At 38.8% G+C, this 21,427-nt stretch overlaps 1 protein-coding gene across 15 annotated transcripts in view; it reads left to right on the top strand.

The window, feature by feature from the left end:
- tjp1b (tight junction protein 1b) overlaps positions 1-11,879 on the top strand; it is an 84,594-nt gene extending 72,715 nt beyond the window's left edge. For 9 of the 15 annotated variants that reach the window (XM_074632588.1, XM_074632587.1, XM_074632591.1 and 6 more), the window contains 8 exons: positions 1,039-1,896; positions 3,156-3,247; positions 4,511-4,726; positions 4,846-4,982; positions 6,159-6,630; positions 6,821-7,038; positions 7,713-7,856; positions 10,145-11,879. In XM_074632588.1, the coding sequence (XP_074488689.1) occupies positions 1,039-1,896; positions 3,156-3,247; positions 4,511-4,726; positions 4,846-4,982; positions 6,159-6,630; positions 6,821-7,038; positions 7,713-7,856; positions 10,145-10,239 (2,232 nt within the window). In that variant the 3' untranslated portion in view covers positions 10,240-11,879. The remainder of the gene's footprint in view (positions 1-1,038; positions 1,897-3,155; positions 3,248-4,510; positions 4,727-4,845; positions 4,983-6,158; positions 6,631-6,820; positions 7,039-7,712; positions 7,857-10,144) is intronic. The other 6 variants (XM_074632602.1, XM_074632590.1, XM_074632600.1 and 3 more) reach the window with 2 other exon arrangements.
- The last annotated feature ends 9,548 nt before the right edge of the window (positions 11,880-21,427 follow it).

Below are 21,427 nucleotides of genomic sequence, written 5' to 3'. Positions count from 1 at the left end.
GACCGGGCCTGGGCCCCAGCCTGCTGTTTTAACTGCCTGTCTTCTCGCACATGCTTTCCACTCGCTCTCTGCATGACATGCCCACACTGTGACTCACTGAGCCCACTGTGTGCCTCTGGCTCCCAGAGAAAATGTGTGACAGACTAGTCCACATGCACCACAGTGGGCTGGGAGACCAGAGGGACCGGTACATCTGAGTCTTTGACCAGGGTGAAGACATCCACAACCAGCCCTAACTGTTGCCTCTTACTTCCTTTGCATGGCTCCTAATGTTTTTTGGGTTCCTTTCAGCTTTAACTCTCTTCTGTAGATGAACGATAGTAGCACTTACAATGGCATCGTAGTGGTAGATGTGTCGTCTGTTGTAGTGCCAGTAGTTTGACGTTGCATTAGATGCAAAACTGAATGTTGGTTGCATGATGAAAGCTAACCTGCAGACAGTACTCAAGCAATTTTCCCAATGGAAACACAAACTTACATCAACACACTGCATTGTGTCTTCTGTTTAGTAGTTTTGTCCGGAGTAGATGCCAACAAATCAGCCTTCTTCCATAGGAAGTACTGTAACTAGATTTGCTGTCTACAGGCTACACATCATATGTTTGAAATGAGGCCTTTCAGAAATGTGCAAATTGTTTGTTAGTTCACTATTTATAAAATGTGTTAATGTGTAAAACCCAGTTGTGTCCCTATGGATTATTATCATTCTTGAGAGGCATCTTGTCAAACAGGCATTCAGAACTGTTTTTGAATAATGGACAAAGGTTTGCTTGTGTAATTGCACTTTGAATTGATGTTTGTTTAAGTATACAGTAAAAGGATTTATTTTCTAATGATTTGGTCAATGTTATACCTGTTCAGTTCCTCAAGGTTTCAGTTTAATTCCCAGTATTGAATTTGATCTTGAAATTATTTTTAAGCTGGTGTTGGGAAAGCATTTTTCCCCGACTGCTTTCTGTCCTCCAACATGGTAATTGTTAAAATCTCAAAATGATGACGATGTAATGGATGTATTCATCTAGTGTTGTTTCTTCACAGATGTACAAGAAAGATCTGTACAATATGGAGGACCCTGTGCGAATCAACCATGGCCTGAAGCAGTCTCTGAGCTACTGTCACCAGCCGCCGTACCAGGACAAACAGCCATACCGCGAATACGACCACCCGCCTTACGGATACGATGGAGGCGGCTACACAGAACCAAAGCCTCACAACACTGACTCTCACCTGCACTACGACAACCGTGTGCCTCATTACAACGAACAGTGGCCCCCCTATGACCAGCAGACCTCGCCCTCCCAGCCCCCAGGGTACCAGCCAGGCCACCAGCAACCCATGGGCTACAACCCCCGGTCTCCCTACGACGACGGACCAGGGAGGGACTACAGCCCCCCTCAGCCGCGCTACGACGAGGCCCCACCATTGGGCTACGACGGCAGACGACGTCACAGTAAACCTGGGCCCATTCGTTATGATGAGCTCCCACCCCCGCCCCCAGGTGGCTATGATGCCCGCTCCCCTTATGAGGCAGAACCTCACGGCTTCCCCATTAATTCACCTCGATCGCCGGAGCCCCCAAAGCAGTATTACAGTGACTCTGGTCTGAGGCCCACCTACATTCCTGGGCCTCCAAACCGGGGTTTCAAGCCAGGGATGCACGACACTATGATGAACTCTGAAGCCACAATTCCCCCTCCTAAATCAGAGACCCTGCCCTCTCCAGGTGACCCAGCGATCTCTCCAGGCTCCAAACCCCTCCCTCCTCCACCGCGGGAAGACCTGGACGAGGACCCGGCCATGAAGCCGCAGTCGGTGCTCAACAGAGTAAAGATGTTTGAGAATAAACGGTCTGTTTCTATGGACAGGGCTAAAGAAGGAGGAGAATCAGCAGTCAGGGTAAGTTCCTCACAGAGGTGTACAACTGTCACCTCAATGGGTCAAGAATATGCAATGTAGCTTACTTATCACATTTTTGACCAACGTGTGTGACTGTATTGAGATGGTACACCAAGTATTGTGAACACGTCATAACTCTACATTTTAAACTCCAAACTAACTTTATCTAGGTTATAAACATTGCCAACAAAGAAAGATACTGTAGCCAGAGTACTTTCCAAATGAAAAAATTACAGCGCAGTCACACACTCAAAGAGGTAGATAAGAAAATGGAATAATAAAAACTAACATTTTAACTAGAAGCTGAACTAAACTAACTAGGACCATACTCTTAATCTAAATATACTAGGGCTGTCAAAGTTAACACTATAATAATGCGTTAATGCAAATTCATTTTAACTGCACTAGTTTCTTTAACGCAACTTGCAAGTTATGCTCCAAATAACGCTCCAAACTTGCGCTCAATTTTTTTGCGAGGAGAAACTGGCATTGCCATTTTCAAAGGGGCCCCTTGACCTTTTACCTCAAGATATGTGAATGAAAATGGGTTCTATGGGTACCCACGAGTCTCTCCTTTATAGAAATGATCACTTTATGATAATCACATGCAGTTTGGGGCAAGTCATAGTCAAGTCAGCACACTGACACACTGACAGCTGATGTTGCCTGATGGGCTGGAGTTTATGATTTGAAAGCAAGCATATTTGCCCACTCATGTTGATAAGAATATTAAATACTGGATAAATCTCCCTTTAAGGTACATTTTGAATAGATAAAAAATGTGAAATTAATTTGCGATTAATCAGGATTAACTATGGACAATCATCAATTAATCGCAATTAAATATTTTAATCGATTAACAACCCTAAAATATATACCACAATAGTGCCTGGTACAAGCTGGGTCATGTTGGGCTAAATGTCAGATGGGAGCCTTTGTTGGCTATTAAAGAGGTTTAACAATAAGTACTTGGATATGCAAGTATTTCAAAGCAGCACGAGATAACCAAAAAAGCTCCACGGAGGCCAAATTATCTTTTCCCAAACTGCAGATGCATCTGTCAAAAAAACTGCAGAACTGCAAGACTCGAAACTGCAAGCTTGTTTTTGTGAGATGATCGTCTGTTTTGTAATCCTCTGGCCTGTGCACACACAGCGCACAGTGCTACATATCCATGTGCATGCAATCCATTCATGTGAACAAAAATCTGGATCAGATGCAAGAAGCACTAAAGAAGACGCCCTCCCTTTGCTTTTCAGCCTGCAGATGTTCCTAAACCTGTGAGTGCACCTGGCCCAGTCCTCAAAGCAAATTCCCTCAGCAACCTGGAGCAGGAGAAATCCACCTATAGGTATGTAGTCCTCATTACAGCACCCCAGGCTGCAGAGAAGGTGGGTGAAGGACAACTCTGAGATCCTTGCAAAGGCTTCATTTATTGCTGTTTGAGCTCCACCAAGTGGACACAAGTCACTGTGCAGCAAGCCAGACTGGTGTGCAAAGACACAAAAGGCTATACTGCAGCTGCCCTTACAAAGTACATACTGTTGCATGCAGTATGAATACAATTGGGACACACTACTTTGTCATAACATTGCGCCTTGAACTTTGACTCTCTTGCACATATATCCGCTGTGCAGAGGATTGTGGGTCAGAATAGCCAGAAAAGCATGAAATGCGACCGGATGTAGTCGGACATCCTGGTACTTTTGGCATACTGCATTTGACATACTATGTATTGGGACATACTAAATATTTCTGGCATACTAAATAGTATGATAGTATAGGGCTGTCGTGGCGAAGGAATTTCCCCTGCGGCGATAATGATTATCTCAGCAACGTGATGTGCGATATTATTGCCTTTTGTTTTTGCAAATTACCTGATTTGTCCTGATTTTAGTGCTGTATAAATAAGCTTTATTGTTAGGTTATTATTTGGTATATTGTTGCTTTTTAAATGAAAAATATTACAGTTTTAAAACTAATTAAATGTTTATTGTTGGGTAGAAAGTGAAAGTGACATGTGCAGAGTTTTACCCTTGAAAAAAAAACAAATATGCAGCGCTCAGCACAGAATAGACGCTCAGTGCCTCATCACACTCCTGCCGTTTGTAGCATAGTGTACATACGCGGCGCTTCCCTCGCAAAGAATTCAAAAAAGAAGGAAAAAAAACGTGAATAAAGCAGTTGTGGCGGTTGATTGCCATCCCCCTGCGGTTGGCTTGTCAATAGCGCAATATTGCGGTTATTGGACAGCCCTATGGTAGTATGGGTATTGGAACATATTCCAAGTGTCTACTAAGACTACCAGTTCTGCATGTTAGCAGGGTCATTAGGAAGCTCATTGCTCCCTGCTGTGGTCTCATTGCGTCCTGAGCTCCTCACCCTGTCTGGGATGTCCAGAATGTTTTCTAACATACTTGATTAATTTCATGTCATTGACTCGTCTTCAAATGAGCGCACTGTTGGTAACATCAAAACTGAAGTGACAATCTGGATTTATGAGATGATTTCCATCAAAACGTTTTCTAGCGGGCTTTTGGCCAATCCTACTGTCTGTCCCTGCTGTTTAAATCTCTGCAGCTATTTTACTTGTTTCTTTTTGCTTCCTCTGCAGGGCCCCCGAGCCACAGAAGCCCCATACCAAACCCCTGGATGATGTAATGCGTTCCAACCACTATGACCCAGATGAGGATGAGGAGTACTACAGGAAGCAGTTGTCCTACTTTGATCGCCGTAGCTTTGACAGCAAGGCCATGGGCCAACCCAGTCCTGGCATCAACCGTTTCCATGATATGCCCAAACCAGCTCAACTGTCCTACCCTTACAACAGGTAGAACTACCCACTCATGCCAGCACTGTTGGCTGATGTACAAAACTCCTCAGCTCTTTAGGTACACCAGCTGCAGAATCATAATTGTTAATCGTATTGTTTGTGTCTACCTACTGCAGAGTTGAGTCTGTAGAGAAGGTGAGTCCAGTGGAGAAAAGATATGAACCCCTTCCTCAAATCAGCCCATCAGCACAGTATGGGGCCCTCGCGTCCGCCATCCCACCCAACACACTGCCCAAGCTCAGCCCCGGTGACGGTAAGCTCTCTAACTTTTCCTGCCTGACTCTCAAACTTCATCATGTACTTATCTTGTGTACATTAACATTGTAGAGATGCAAATATGTCATTTCTGTTGTTAAAAGGCTGCAACTATCATTATTGTTTTATTATTTTTATTATTGCTTAATCTGCCAATTCTATTATATAATTTAAAGGGCGGGTCCATTATTTATTTATTTTTAGGGTTTTATATCATTTTGTAGCTTCCCAGTGGTGTTCCTTGTGTATTCAAATCTGAACATTCAAATTTTGGTCGAAGTATTTATGTTTTAGCGTCAAAATGCCATTTTCCCAAGCCTTTCTAAAACTTTTTCCCCACGTAATCTGACGTAGGTTTCTGCGTGATGACGTTGCTACATGTACAGTATATATACAGCCTTCTAGTCCGTGTATTAATGTTAGTAACTTAGATGGCGTTCCCAGTTTGGAGAAGCACACGAACAAACTCTCCGATCGATGCAGCGGTAAACCAGCAACTGCGAGGTTAAATTACTGTATTTGTGAATATAATCTGGTCTGGTAGCTTTGAATACCGCGATATAACGGCTTCAGTTCCCCATCGGAAAGGGCTGTCTGACGGCAAGGTAAAGCGGTGAATATATTCTAAATATAGTGTAAACTTAAACAGATATTGATGTTTTTGTTTTAGGTGGTTAAAATAATTTTTTCTGCTGCTCACGTCGACAGCCGCCTTACCTCGCCGTCAGGTAGCCCTTTCCAACGGGGAACTGAAGCCGTTATATCGCTCTCTTCAAAGCCACCAGTCTACATTCACAAAAGCAGTAATTTTACCTCACAGAATACAGGAATATACAGAACATTACCCCACTTAAAAAAATCCAAACTAACCCTTTCAGTTATTTCCAAACGTAGCACAGCTAACTTGGACTCAGGTGGTGCTAGCGTTCATATTATTCATAACCTTATTGATTAGCTTCGATTAGCCTGCTTTGGTAACCTACGTCACTGCTTTTTGCAACGGCTGAGTGGGTGTTTCCATTCGATAAAAAATGGAACTGAACACAGAAGGACCCGCCCTTTAATATAATGTTGTTAATATAACAATACAGTTTTATTGTGCTTACTGTAAATAAAATTAAAGTTTGACAAAGATTGTATCCAAGTGATTGTATCTTCCTTCATACATTTCCAGGGAACTCCGTACCCGAGCCGTTGAGTTCACCCATTCCTAAACCCGAGCTTCCAGCTCTCAGGCCGGCCAGCAGGGACGAACCCACACCAGGTGGCTTCCTGCCCCCGAGGGGCCTCCCCGACAAATCCCCGGTCAACGGCACTGACACAGCACCCCCAAAGACGCTGGCCGCTCCCGCTCCAACTAGCTATAACCGCTACGTCCCCAAGCCGTACACCAGCTCAGCCCGGCCCTTCGAGCGCAAGTTTGAGAGCCCCAAGTTCAACCACAACCTGCTGCCCAACGACACACCGGTGAAGACGGACCTCCTCAGTATGCCCAGCGTGGTGAGCAACAGCGGCGTGAAGCCTCAGCTGTCACCACAGCCCCTGGACCACGACAGTGGCCTGGACACCTTCACACGCACTATGGACAACAGGCCCAAATACCAGCACAATAACATCAACGCCATCCCCAAGGCCATCCCTGTAAGGTGAGAAACTCATACATTGTATCATCCGGCAGCAGCAGGAAGTTCTCTGAGGGTAATTACTGAGCTGCTGAAAGACAGAAAGAGACATGTTTGTTCACAGGGGGTTTGTTCTTGTGTCCTCTGCTGTGCAATATTCTCTGCCTACACTGTTATGACTGATGATGCCGACTTCTGTGCCTCCGTCCCTCAGCCCCAGCACGCTGGACGATGACGACGAGGATGAAGGACACACGGTGGTGGCCACCGCCCGGGGGATCTTCAACTGTAACGGAGGGGTCCTGAGCTCCATCGAGACGGGCGTCAGCATCATCATCCCCCAGGGTGCCATCCCCGAGAGCGTGGAGCAGGAGATTTACTTCAAGGTGTGCCGGGACAACAGCATCCTGCCCCCCCTCGACAAGGAGAAAGGTCAGTCCTGTCTTTATATCCTGAATAATGTCAAGGAAATAACAGTCACTGCATCTCGGAGAAAAACAACACTTGAAGTTATATAACATCCACGATAAACAAGTTTGTTACTTTTTAGTTTTAGAGCTAATGCAGGATTTAACTGCATACATGTGTTTTGTAAACTAATGTCTACATCAGGATAAAGTTTCAGCAGTGCCTTGTATCGGGTAATTGTAGATTTGATGGCTACATTATCGAAGATTTTATCATTTTGTAACAAAGTACAGTTTACACTTCACATTGATGCTGCTGTACAATAAAACAAGAGCAAAGAACTCTACATATCTTCATGAGAAGAACAGGTTGATATAAAAGCCCTAAAGAGGTAGAACAAATGAAATAGCTGATTTACAGGTAAGACAGTGGTTACGCTGTCAGAAATTTGCTCTCAAGTAAAATAACATCCATGCCAGCAGTTATATTTAGAGGATTTTTTTTTTTAAATTAACATTAAGCACCTGGGGTTTGTGGTAATTTAATTAAGCTGGCAAGTGAGTTAACAGTTAATTCTCATTCACCATGAAGGCCTGACTCCATTCTGCCTCCTGATTGGGTAATAAATAATCCGCTGCGCTGATTAATTCCTGCATGTTTAATTTGTGGAATTTAAATCTTGTTGTGTGTCCGTGCAGGAGAAACGCTGCTAAGTCCGCTGGTGATGTGTGGCCCGCATGGACTCAAGTTCCTGAAGCCGGTGGAGCTGCGCTTACCTCACTGTGCGTCTATGACCCCTGATGGTTGGTCTTTTGCTCTAAAATCCTCCGACTCCTCGTCGGGTACGCTGTCCTCTGTCCTTTTGGGGTCTTTGGGCTGGCTTTTGTGATTAGAGAGGAGAGTTTCTTGACTCATTTTAATCATCTCATCTGTTTTCCATATTCCCCTCACTTCTTTTTCATGCATGTGCTGTGTGGAGATTTGATTTTTCTTATTTTTATGCTGAATATGAACTGAGGTGCCGTGTTTATTCCAGTCTTGGGCTTCCAATGGTTAATGAAATAATACTTCAATGCCACTAGAGCTTATACATTTAGTCGATTTAATAGATTTGAGTCAGTCGATGGAAAATGTATTAACTATTTTGATAATTAATTTAGATCTTTTTTGAGCAAAAATGCCAAACATTACTTAAGATCCAGCTCCTCAATTGTTGCTACCTTTCTGTCTTATATGACAGTAAACTAAATGTCTGTGGGGACAAAACAAGCAATTTGAAGTGACTCGTGACGGACACATTTCACTATTTTCTGACCAATCCTGAAACAATAAATTAAGACAATAATAGATTAATTGGTAATGAAAATAATCATTAGTTGCAACCTTAAATGCCTTTTACATTAATTCATATTGTTAAACAATGTTATATGACAATAAAGTATTTTGAACGGCAACATAATGTTGTAGAAGGCATGCAGTTTATATGAGTTTCTAGAAAACGACTCTTTGTGAATAGATTTAAAAGTTTAGAAAAGCTAAAAGACTATTAGCTGTTTATTATGTCATCTGTACTACGACCATCATATTAATTCATAATCAAGATGCTTAAATAATGCATGATGTGTGATGATCGTGTCTCTGTTGGTTTATGAAATAAGTGAATCATCAATTAATGAATGTTAACTCACAGTACCTCACCAAATTAGCTGGAATCCAGTTACATAAAAAAGGACATTTCAGACACGTGTGTTTGGTCAGTTCTGAAAGAAGAACAGTAACTACTTCAGACCTATTAATACATTGATTTAGTGGACATACATTAAGTAATCATTGGCAAATTACTATCATGACATGACTTTATTTTAGGGAATACAAGTCAAGCAGGTAACTGGTTCTATAGTCTCGCATACATTCGACCGGAAATACGTCATCCAGAGTAGACTCTCATCACCGCGCCCCCTTTTGGGGGAAAACAATATCCCGCGTCCCTCGTCAACGTCAACAGAGTAAACAGAAGAAGTTGAAACATGTCTCCAAATTTCTTCTTTAAACAAACCGGTAATAGTAATAATGCTATGCCGAAGAGTTGCTGCGTAGTTTTAAACCCAAAAACGCTGATCTCAGATTTGTTCCCCTGCCGGTTTTTTATCCCCAAAAAGTGACGCGACCTTAACGTTTTGCGAAGTACGCGTATATGCCGGTCTGTATAGCCAGACCTATCTCCACAGCACTGTGTCAGCACTAAAGAAAGGTCTGGCTCCACACATTATCATTCTGGTAAAGGGGGAAAAAACATTCTGGCTTATTTGTATTTCTTTAAACTTATCACAATCGTGTTGGGCGGCGCTAAGCTCAGGAGGCAGCAACAGTGCAAAATAGATAGCACAGATAGAGGAAGAGGAGGAGAATGCCGGCTGAAATAGGCGTCCAATGGCAGGCTTATACCCACAGTCTACATCTGGTGAGTCAGACTACTTGTATTGTACTGGTGATCTTGCGCGATGTAATGATAAATACATTATCTGTTTCGTTTACACTCAATAGAACTATAGCTATTCAAATAGCTTTAAAAGACTCCACAGATTGCACCACATTGCACTCTTACGACATTGTTTGACTCACAATGGACGGTTAAAAAACAATCCAAATTGATGCTGCAGAACCAGAAATAACTTAATTTTTCTTGTCCAAACTTTCTTCCTCCTTGTCAAAACCTGGTGCCTACATTACCCACAATGCAACTCCAGTTACCGTAAACTAGTAGCAGCTAAAGTCTTGTCTTAAAGACTTCTATGAGAACTGGTACTGTTGTGCTTTCAGAGAGGCTGATCAGGTGCACTTTTCTATGGAACTGGATTCCAGCTAATTTGGTGTCAAATAAATTCCTGTATGAAGTAACTGAGTTAACATTCATTCAATTTAAATGATCCATTAAGCATTAACTAATCACGTAAACTCATGGTGAGCAACGGGAATTAATTTCCTGCTTTAATGTATGCATTGAATCATCATCAGTCGTGCATGTTCTTATTGAGACTTTTGTTTAATGATACATCTATCAGAATGTTTCTTTTTTTAAAGTGGGAGGGAGGAGCTCCAGCAGCTGACATCATGTCTCTATTTCCTGCAGGTGATCCCAAAACCTGGCAGAACAAATCTCTCCCTGGAGACCCAAACTACCTGGTGGGTGCAAACTGTGTGTCTGTGCTCATTGACCACTTCTGAAGAGGGCAACAGCTGGCCTGTTACTGAATGTGATAAACATGGGACCTCAGTTGCCCCTGCCGTGCTCCACCGTGGCGGCGTGCACGAAGCTCGATGAGGTATGAACCTGATACTCTCACGTTGTTTACTGTGCCCAAAACTTAAAAAAAGAAAAAACCTACTCACACAAGGAGAGTCGGAGGAGTCCAGCATCCCCAACGCTGTTCTCTTGTTCTTTTCTTTCTTTTTTTTCCGGTGCTTTCAAGGCTTGCAAAAAATAAAGATTAAAACAAGTAATTTAAACAAAGGAACTGAAGTTGGAATGCATGACCAGTGCCACAGACTGAATAATCTCGTTTTCACATTTTTAGCTAATTTTGTAAAAGGTCAGAGCGGTGCAGGAAAAAGGAGAATTTTGGAAACTCGTTTAATATTGCAATGGGATTTTTGCGTACTGTAAAAAAAACAAAAAAAACACACTCACAAACAGCAAAGTTGGTATATGCAAAACTTTTGTTTGTGAGTTCTATGGTCATGCGTTTCACTCATGAAGGATCTCTGAGGACTTGAGAAATGCTGAGCCTGACTCATGAAGGAAGCATCGTATAGATGAAAAAATAATAATAAGAATGAAGGTTAAGTATTAGTATCAGACGCCCGTTTGTTCTGACGGGGCTCTCTCTGTTTAAAACTGATGTTTTGTAGCAATGTTTTACCGTAGATAAATATACTGACTTGATTTTACAAACTCCTGCTGTCTAGAGATCTATGCATGTGCTATGACTCAGGTCCAGAAGCCTGCTACTACTAAGTTCAACACATGAAAATCCCATCGTACACTGCAAGCAGTGATGCCTTATCTGCATATTAACTTTTCAGTGAAACTTTAAAACATCGGATCCTTCAGTTATAGCGATCACTACGAAAGAAAAAGTTGTCTCTGCATTTTCTCATAAACGGTGAACTTGGATTTAGCACACGAGAATAATTGAGGCTGATGAAAAGGTATGCTTTCTTTTACTGCTATGCATATGAAGTCTGAGGAAATACAAAAAGCTAGAAGATGTTTAAATTGTGGCTGTACATATTGCTAGTATATGGCCTTGGTTCTATGTAAATGAACTTTTGTACATCTTTGTTATTTTGTATAAAAGAGAAAACGTTTGTTAAAAAAGAGAAAGCGGTTACATTGGTTATGTTTGTATTCTGGTTATACCCCTGAGCCTTGGAACTGACATAAGCAGTAATAAGTCTGACTTTTCTACCAACATATACACACACTACTTAAGGCATTTTTAACAGTCAGAAAACTTTTTATTCTTATTTACAAAATAGAGAAGTGCTTGGTTTAAATGATTTTAAAAGATGTACTTGAGGGGGTCTGCTGTGAAGAGTGGTCCCTTCCTTTATTTGTGATACTGGATGCTGTATTGTGTGCCCTGAAATGTATTTTTGTACTAATAGACAATTTATTATGGCACATCAGTACTATTTTCTTTTGATATGATAACACTGCTTCAACCCAACACTAGTTTATTTTCCCGTGTGGCTGACATTTTTATTTATTTTGATTTGTCTTCGGTTCAACTTGTTTTTTTTTCCTTTGCGACACATTTCTAAGTATACCACTGTATTAATAAATAAATTCATTTTTAAAGTAACTGCTGCTTGGGTTGGTGTGTTAATGTTGATCTAAACTTCCAGATGTTTCGACACACCCGGACGTCAAACCGCTCACAGGAATCCTTTGTGGTTTGTGAAGTTGGCGAATATATTGTCAGTGTGCAACTCTTGATTCAAGTTTTCTGCCATTCACAGCTGCTTCCCAATTTATTCCACATGTAAACTCAGTGAACTGAATTGTCAGGTGGATTATTCTGCTTACACTAATGTAAATCCAGCGCTGACAGTCTTCATTTAAAGATTAACAGTTAGTGGCATGCATCCTGTTGGTTAGCTAACCACAACGGCATTTTATGTTCCTTAAAAATGAATTTCCTGGTGTTTCTGGTTCACTGACTGTTTTAAGCCAGAAATAAGTTACTTTAAAAAAAAAAAAAAAAAGATGCACTCAATTGCCAGTTTATTAGGTACACCTAGCTAAAGCTAATGCAGACTACAACAACAACAGTCCTGAAATAAATCCTACCTTCATGAAGGTTGTAATATACAGTTATCATGCCTCCGCACAGGCGACAGCCGTGGCTGGATGTGGTATTATGTTTTCAGGTTGTCAGTCCTTCACATTCTCCTGAAATCATCTCAGTAATGCCTTTTTACTTTTTCTGACATTTTTCGACATACTATCACTTTTTTTTTAACTTTTTTTGACATACTATACTATGACATGTTTAAAGAAAAATGTACATGCCTTACTGTGACTTTTATTGACATACTATACTATGACTTTTTAAAAAACTTTTTTCGACATACTATACATGACTTTGTTCTTTTACTTTTTTGACATACTATAATATTACTTTTCAACATGCTATACTATGACTTTTTTCCAACATGCTAAACTATGACTTTTTAAAAAAACGTTTTAAAACATGTGACCTCTCTGTTTCTGTTCTGCATGTGTTCACCCATTTATGGCACGGGAGTCGAGGTGGATGGAGCACTTGAGTATTTATTTCTCATCGTTGTAATGGGGGACGCACACAACCAGACAGGAATCAGGAATACTGTTAAGATGGTCGGCACAACATGAGAGTTTCTGCTGTCTTTACATTGTGATCGTATAGTGATAAATCCATAATGAAATACATTTCAACACAGTTATAAAATTACTATGTTTACCAGTTTACCATTGTATTGTAAAACATGAACATGAAATACATAAAATATCTTTCCACATTGCACACTTTGGCATTCACATACAGTCATATCAATTTTAAATGAATGAAATGTGATTTTAACAGTAACAGCTAGTGTGTTTGTTCATCCCAAACTCTAAATGTCCATTCGTTTTATCTTCCTTTAACACCAGAAAAGATTTACATATAACTGTGCTCTGCTGCCACCTTCAGGAGTGTTACAGAACAGCAGGCACGTTCTGGTTAACAAACATACATAAATGGCTTTTGCCTAATAGTGTAGTGAATTTGAGCCAACATGGCCACGCAACTTAACATACTTAACATTAATATTTAACTAACATATCATACCTGTGTAATGGGACACACACAACCAGACAGGAATCAGGAATACTGTTAAGATGGTCGGCACAGCCCGCTCCAACTTGGATGAGAGGACAGAAAGGTCTGCATTAAAGCTGAAGTGAGATTGAAGCAAATCTGATTTTAAAAAAAGTTATTTTTATAAAACGGTCGCTATATCGTGACAGTAGTACATGAAACAGTTAACCTGACAAAAATCATGTGCCTCTGTGTCCTCCGGTGCTCCTCACGGCATCTGCAAGATTTCACAGACCGGAGGAAAACAAGCAGTAAGAGCTGATCTGAGGTCTGTTGTCCATCTGCTGTCTATGAGAGCCGGCTGTTAATAACTCCTGAACTTCGACCAAACGGTCAAACTAGGCAGCGCTGATCAAATATAAATCAATATTATGTTACGTTAATGCCTATTTCTCACCTCAAATGTTTTCAGAATCATCTTGTAGTGCACGGTTTAGCTGTAAAAAGAGAAAGTTTGTGATGCCGCCACCATTGTGAAATCTGGTGAAGGAACGCCAAGTTCCAGTCACATGACCGGAGCACAGCCAATAGGAACGCTCTCCCTCTGAAATGACCTGTGATTGGCCAAAGTCTTCCGTCACGGGCTAGAATGTCTAAAGCCTGAAAACAGAGCCACGATGAGGTGCAGAAGTCTAGTTATCCCTCGGAACACTTGAATTACAATATGCTGAAAGGTTATTATGGAATTTTTGCCCAATGATGCCATAAATATACTGACTACGTGCCACGTTTTCATTAGCATCGCCTCTCAACCGTCAATAATGCATTTACAGGAATGATAAGTGAACTAAATGTGTTGTACACGAGTTACAGTGTTAAAAAATATAATATTGGCGACTTTTCTACACTGTAAAAACTTAAATTATATTATTAACAAGTTATTATAGCGGAGCTGGCACCGGACCAACTTACCCACAGCATGAGAGTTTCTCTCTGCTGTAGATTACCCACAGTGCACCTGCATGTAATACAATATAAAAGCCCTGGCTGACCGCAATGCTAGATGCACTGTTTATAAAATAAAAGCCCTTCCGAAACAATGGTTGGTTGTCCCCAATTAAACATTAATTTAACTATAATGCAAAAACACTCTTATTTACACTGTTACACATACTATGCCATGATTTTTTTTTACTTTTTTTGCCATACTATATACTCCTTTTTTTAGATTTTTTTGACATACCATGATTTTTTTTTTCGAAAAACTATATGACTTTTTTTATTTTTTTAATTGGAAGAACATTGCAAGGCATATAAATTACAGAGCAAATAAGTAGTTTTCTATTTTTCATCCATTTTTCCCCCAACCCCCGACAATAAAGGAAATAACCAATATATCACTAATAGTGATAAGACTTAAGGCAGTAATGACACCAAAATTAGACACAGTAGACACATGAAATAATAAAACACATGCAATATTCACATATACAAAAAATAATAATAAAAAATAATAGTGATAAAAAAAATTACAACGCCAAGGTTTCCAAGTCTTTTCAAAAGAATTGAGGGAACCCTTAAGGGAAAATCTAAGGTTTTTTTTCCAGAAGAAAAAAGTCTATCCGGGAGTAAGAAGGGTGGACATGTGAAAAAAAGGTAAAAGCTTTGTTTGAAGGAAATGTAGCTCTCCAGCGGTCAAATAAGCCAAAGTCTGTTTTATAAAAGTCAAGAACCTTAGCCGATTTAGATAAAGCGATGGGATTAGAAGAAGACCTGTCTAGGGTGGGGTTTTGAACTAATTTGAAGTCACCGCCAATAATTAAACGATGATCGTTGACATTGGGGAGAGAAAAAAAAGTTAGAAAATTAATTTATCACCATTATTATTACTATTATGACTTTTTTTTAACTTTTTTCGACATACTATGCCATGACTTTTTTTTTTTTTACTTTTTCAACATAAAATAATGTCATTTTTTTTTTACATACTATACTACGACTTCTTTTAAAAACTTGTTCAACATACTTTTCCATTACTTTGTTTTTTTTTAACTTTTTCGACAAACCAGACCATTCCTTTTTTCTTCTTTTTTTTTACTTTTATCGACATACCATACATGGACATTTTTCAGACAATTTTTCAGACATTTTTCAGACTTTTTAGAGACTTTTTTACTGGAGAATTTTTAGACTTCTCTTATCAAACATTTTTCTGAATGTATTTTTTTCTGAATCTTTTCAGACTTTATTTTTTAGACATTTTTTTCAAAAATTTTTCAGACTTTTTTTCAGAATTTTTCCTGACTTTATTTTTCAGGCTTTTTTTTCAGACGTTTTCAGACTTTTTTCAGACTTTCTTTTCGAACATTTTTCAGACTTTTATTTCAGACTTTTTTTCAGACTTTTTCCTGACTTTATTTTTCAGACATATTTCAGACTTTTTTTTTAGACTTTTATTTCAGACTTTTTTTTCAGACTTATTTTTCAGACTTTTCGAAAAATTTTCAGACTTTTTGTTCAGACATTTTTTCAGATTTTTTTTTTTCAAACATTTTTCTGACATTACTTTTCAGAACATATTTCAGACTTTTTTTCAGACATATGTAAGACTTTTTTAAAGACTTTTATTGCAGACTTTTTTTCAGACCTTTGTTCAGACATTTTTCTGACTTTTTTTTCAAACATTTTTCTGACTTTATTTTTTCAGACTTTTTTCAGACTTTTTTTTCAGACTTTTATTTCAGACTTTTTTTCAGACTTTTTCCTGACTTTATTTTTCAGACTTTTCGAACATTTTTCAGACTTTTTGTTCAGACATTTTTATGATTTTTTTTAGACTTTTTTTTCAGACTTTTATTTTCAGACATTTTTTTCAGACTTTTATTTCAGACCTTTATTCAGACATTTTTCTGACATTTTTTTTTTCAAACATTTTTCTGATTTTATTTTTCAGACTTTTTTTCTGAATTTCTTTTCAGACTTCTATTATTTAAGACTTTTTCCTGACTTTATTTTTCAAACTTTTTTTCAGACTTTTTTTTTCAGACTTTCTTTTCGAACATTTTTCAGACTTTTTGTTCAGACATTTTTCAGACTTTTTTTAAAAAACATTTTTCTGACTTTATTTTTAATTTTTTCAGACTCTCTTTTCAGACTTTTTTCAGAGCTATTTTTTTCAACATTTTGAAAAAAATCTTTTTCAAAAATCTTTTTTGTACACAAGTAGTGATAAAATAGGTGTATATAGAATATTACAATTTATATAAGAAATAAAAAATGTCTAATACAACTCAAGTATTCTGTAAATTCTAAACAATTCAAATAGTGCAAAGAAATAAATAATAAATGGATGTAATAATAATAATATAATCTCAGCTTGCTCATGTGCTCAAAGCATCTCTTTATGAAACATCTTGTCTTCCTTCCAGCAGACTGTGATGAGGCTGCAGGAACTAGATCGGGTGTTTCCGTTATTTAATGGATGATCTGACTAAACACCAGAATGATTCATCAGAATTGATTTATGAAAAGAGAAAACATCATGTAATGTATTTTAACAATGTATTACAATGCCATGCCCAGTAGGTGGCACAGTCACCCATATCTTGAAAATATGAATGGCACTATACAGTTGGTGTTGTTTATAAGAAAGAAGACAGCCTGCAACTACACTCATTGCCAGTTTATTAGGTACATTATTAGGAGTTCTGTTTTAGTTTACTTTAGTAGTACAATGCTAAAATGTACAGTAGTTTTACAGTTTAGAAGTGAGGAAAACACCTCTGTGTTTTAAAGTGGTACTGTAGAAAGAACCACATTAACTATCACGGCCACACATCATCCATTTACTTCACAATTTTAGTCATATTATCAAAATGTAAGTTACTTCAGTGCCTTCAAGGTCATCATATTTTTTTTATCAGCCACAATGTGTGTATATATAGTGAATGAGCAGGTTTTATCCACAATTTCTTATTTGTCTTATTTGGGCATAAAACTATTAATTAGTTTCACTAGGAACAACATGTCACACAAAAAAAATCTCATTACAAGCAGTTCAGTCTGATGTCTTAAGTCCATTTGTACCATAAACAAGCTTCGAAAAATGCACTTCACACCATTGAAGAGGCTAGAGAGGTCTGGTGAGGAAGCGTCCTCTTCATTGTCTTTGCCATCATAATAACCAGGAGCTGCATTGTCCTGGTTTTATAGCAGATATTAACTGCTGCGAAAGTAAGGAAGCACCCCGCATGATGTGGTAAATGTGTGGGTAAGCCACCCAGTCAGCACATTTCCTTTGAATGGGTAAAATACGGGCCGAGCTGTGGCCCACATTTTGGGATGAATGAATTCCCTGGTCTGAGTTTATATGAGTCATACTGCTACCAAAAGTTAGCTGGAACAGGTTGTTTTACATGGTACTGGGTCAGAGTCACATCTGTTTTATGCCGCCCATCTCAGACTTTCATAATTTTGGTGGCAATATGTGAGAGCTATTAAAGTGGCAGTAGGCAAAAATACCATAATAACCTTTCTTAAAGTTGGGGTAAGCAGTATATTTTTGGCATCATTGGGCAAAAATTCCATGATAACCTTTCAGCATATTGTAATTCAAGTGTTCTGAGAGATAACTAGACTTCTGCACCTCCTCATGACTCTGTTTTCAGGCTTTAGAAAAACTAGCCCGTGACGGGACACTTTGGCCAATCACAGGTCATTTCATTGAGAGAGTGTTCCTATTGGTTGTGCTCCAGTCATGTGAGCGGAACTTGGCGTTCCTTCACCAGATTTCACAATGGTGGCGGCGTCACAAACTTTGTCATTTTACAGCTAAACCTTGCACTACAAGATGATTCTGAAAACATTTGAGGCGAGAAATAGGCATTAAAATAACAGAATATTGATTCATATTTGATCAGCGCTGCCTAGTTTGACTGTTTGGTCGGAGTTCGTGAGTGATTGAAAGCCGGCTCTCATAGACAATAGATGGACAGCAGACCTCAGATCAGCTCTTACTTGTTTTCCTCCGGTCTGTGAAATCTTGCAGATGCCGTTAGGAGCACCGGAGGTCACTAAGGCACATGATTTTTTTTCAGGTTACCTGTTTCGTGTACTACTGTTAGGATATAGTGACCGTTTTATAAAGATAACTTTTTTTTAAAATCATATTTGCTCCAATCTCGCCTACTTCAGCTTCAATGTAAAGTCAAATATATTTCAATAGCTACTGTTGTAGTTTGATTTGCATTGTAGCTTGACCACACACTGCTTGCCTTTAGCTGCAACTGTACATACATGAGTATTATAACTGTTCAGCCTTTGTTGAAAGTGTTTTAGAGAGGTGTTTATTCAAAGTTACTATCACTAGGGTTGCAACTAATGATTACTTTCATCATCGATTATTCTGTTGATTATTTTTAGTTGTTTGGTCTATAAAATGTCAGAAAATGGTGAAATATGTTGATCAGTGTTTCCCAAAGCCCAAGATGATGTCCTCAAATTTCTTGTTTTGTCCACAATTCAAAAATATTCAGTTTACTGTCATAGAGGAGTAAAGGAACCAGAAAATAATCACATTTAAGAAGCTGGAATCAAAGAATTTTAACTTTTTTTTTCTTAAAAAAATTACTCAAACAGACGAATTGATTAGCAAAATAGCAATTAATTTAATAGTTGACAACTAATCGATTAATCGTTGCAGCTCTAATTGTCACTTTGGAAGCTGCATATTGTATTGTGTCACACTGCAGGTGGTTTTAAAATGTTGTTCACCTCATAGATATCAAAGAAGGTGGGCTAAATATGAGTAAACAAAAACTGAACATTATAACGTTCATGATGGTAGGATTTGCTGCATTAGATTTAGCTACTTAATAAACTGAATATTTGACTCTGAATAAACATTCTTATGTCATCAACATGTCTGTGAACTAATATTCAAATACAGTAGATTGACTGCCTCCTGTTGTACTGTGTAAATACTGAGACTTATTCCAAATGTCAATAGAATAAAAGCCAATTCCTGCTTGTATATAAACCACATACTTAACTATTCATTCTTTCCTATGTTGCATTTTGTAAATGACAATCCAAACTCTTATTGCAACCTAAGGATTATTCAGAAGTTGTTTGCATTTTTCAAATTTGTACAAAGTGTAATAATTCTGAAGCTGCAAGCTCCACTGATCTGTTGAGAAGCATTAAGCAGCAACAATCTTCAGGATTTACGGTTCAGAGAGCAGGGAGGATGCACACTGCTTGTGCTCTACTAACTGTCTCTGATGACTTCTTACATGATGGGGTTCTGCAGCACACATCCAAATAAACAGTCTTGAATGGTGAGTTTGGGAGCTAGCAGCTCAGCAGCAGCAGCAGCATTGTTGGTCACTCCACAGACGTGTTCCCGTATGTTCGCCTGAGTGAGAAAATGTTGTGTTTTCTTAATAACGAGTGACAGATATGGGGCACAGCAGGGGGAAGGGTCTCAGCGGAGTCACAGACAACCATGGCAGATAATAGCTGTGATTCCCTGCTGCTAACCTGTCGAATTATTCTTTTGTCTCTCTTTGCCTTGTGCTCTCTAACAAATTCCAACACAGCGTGATAATCCCTACAATGTGGCACACACAAAGGAGGGTTGTTGCACATTTTGGCAATCTGAGGGTTTTTCATACGGTAGCAGTTTCACCACCCTGTGACCCAATCAAAACACTCCCCTCGGATCCTCTGACCGAAGGCTTCCCTCTGGCCCTAAATGCAGGACGAAATGCTTTATAATGCATTAACGCAACTTGTGATTTTAAAGTTGTAGGGGGCTCAGTTTGAAAGCTAGAGTGAAGATCAATTGGTACCAACCATGTCATACTAGCATGTCGGGGAGGAGGCTAAATAACGCTCCAAACTTGCACTCAATTTTGGCGAGGAAAAACTGGCATGGCCATTTTCAAAGGGGTCCCTTGATCTCTGACCTCAAGATATGTGAATGAAAATGGGTTCTATGGGTACCCACAAGTCTCCCCTTTACAGACATGCCCACTTTATGATAATCACATGCAGTTTGGGGCAAATCATAGTCAAGTCAGCACACTGACACACTGACAGCTGTTGTTGCCTGTTGGGCTGCAGTTTGCCGTGTTATGATTTGAGCATATTTTTAATGCTAAATGCAGTACCTGTGAGGGTTTCTGGACAATATTGGTCATTGTTTTGTGTTGTTAATTGATTTCCAATAATAAATATATACATACATTTGCATAAAGCAGCATATTTTCCCACTCCCATGTTGATAAGAGAATTAAATACTTGACAGATCTCCCTTTAAGCTACATTTTGAACAGATACAAAATGTGCGATTAATCGTTATTATATATTTGAATCGATTGACAACCCTAGTAATTACTGATCAGTGTTTTTAAAACCCAAATGACTACATCACTTGTTACAACTTTTCCATGTAAAGGACTCACCATAGATGTCTATATGAAGTGTGTTGACTATCATGTTTTATTTCAGAATTAGGTTCATCAGTTTTTTTGCTAAGTAGGTTTTCACATACAAGAAAATTGCCTGGGAGTCACAATGTTCTGAAAGGTCTCATGACATTAAAATGTGCATCTGATTTATAAATTTTTCTCCCTCTGGAACAAGAAATATGGCCTATTAAAGGGACAGTCCCTCTATAATGAGCCTTTGTCTTAAGGCTATTAATTAGTTTCTAAATGTAATTAACGATTGTAATTAAGCTGGAGTACCAGTATGAATTCAAGACTGTTTTTCACTGTGCTTCCTGTATATTACAACGGTTTTATATATATAGTATATAAGTAGTAACAAGTATTTAATACTCTTATCAACATGAGAGTGGACAAATATTCTTGCTTTATGCAAATGTATGTATATATTTGTTATTGGAAATCAATTAACAACACAAAACAATGAAAAATATTGTCCAGAAACCCTCACAAACTTGACTATTACTTACCCCAAACTGCATGTGATTATCATAAAGTGGACATGTCTGTAAAGGGGGAGTCAGTATATGTGTCCATATACAGTACATGATATTGGGT

The sequence above is a fragment of the Sebastes fasciatus genome, chromosome 4, assembly GCF_043250625.1.
Source record: "Sebastes fasciatus isolate fSebFas1 chromosome 4, fSebFas1.pri, whole genome shotgun sequence".
NCBI lineage: Eukaryota > Metazoa > Chordata > Actinopteri > Perciformes > Sebastidae > Sebastes > Sebastes fasciatus.
This window is presented reverse-complemented; position numbering and strand designations above follow the sequence as displayed.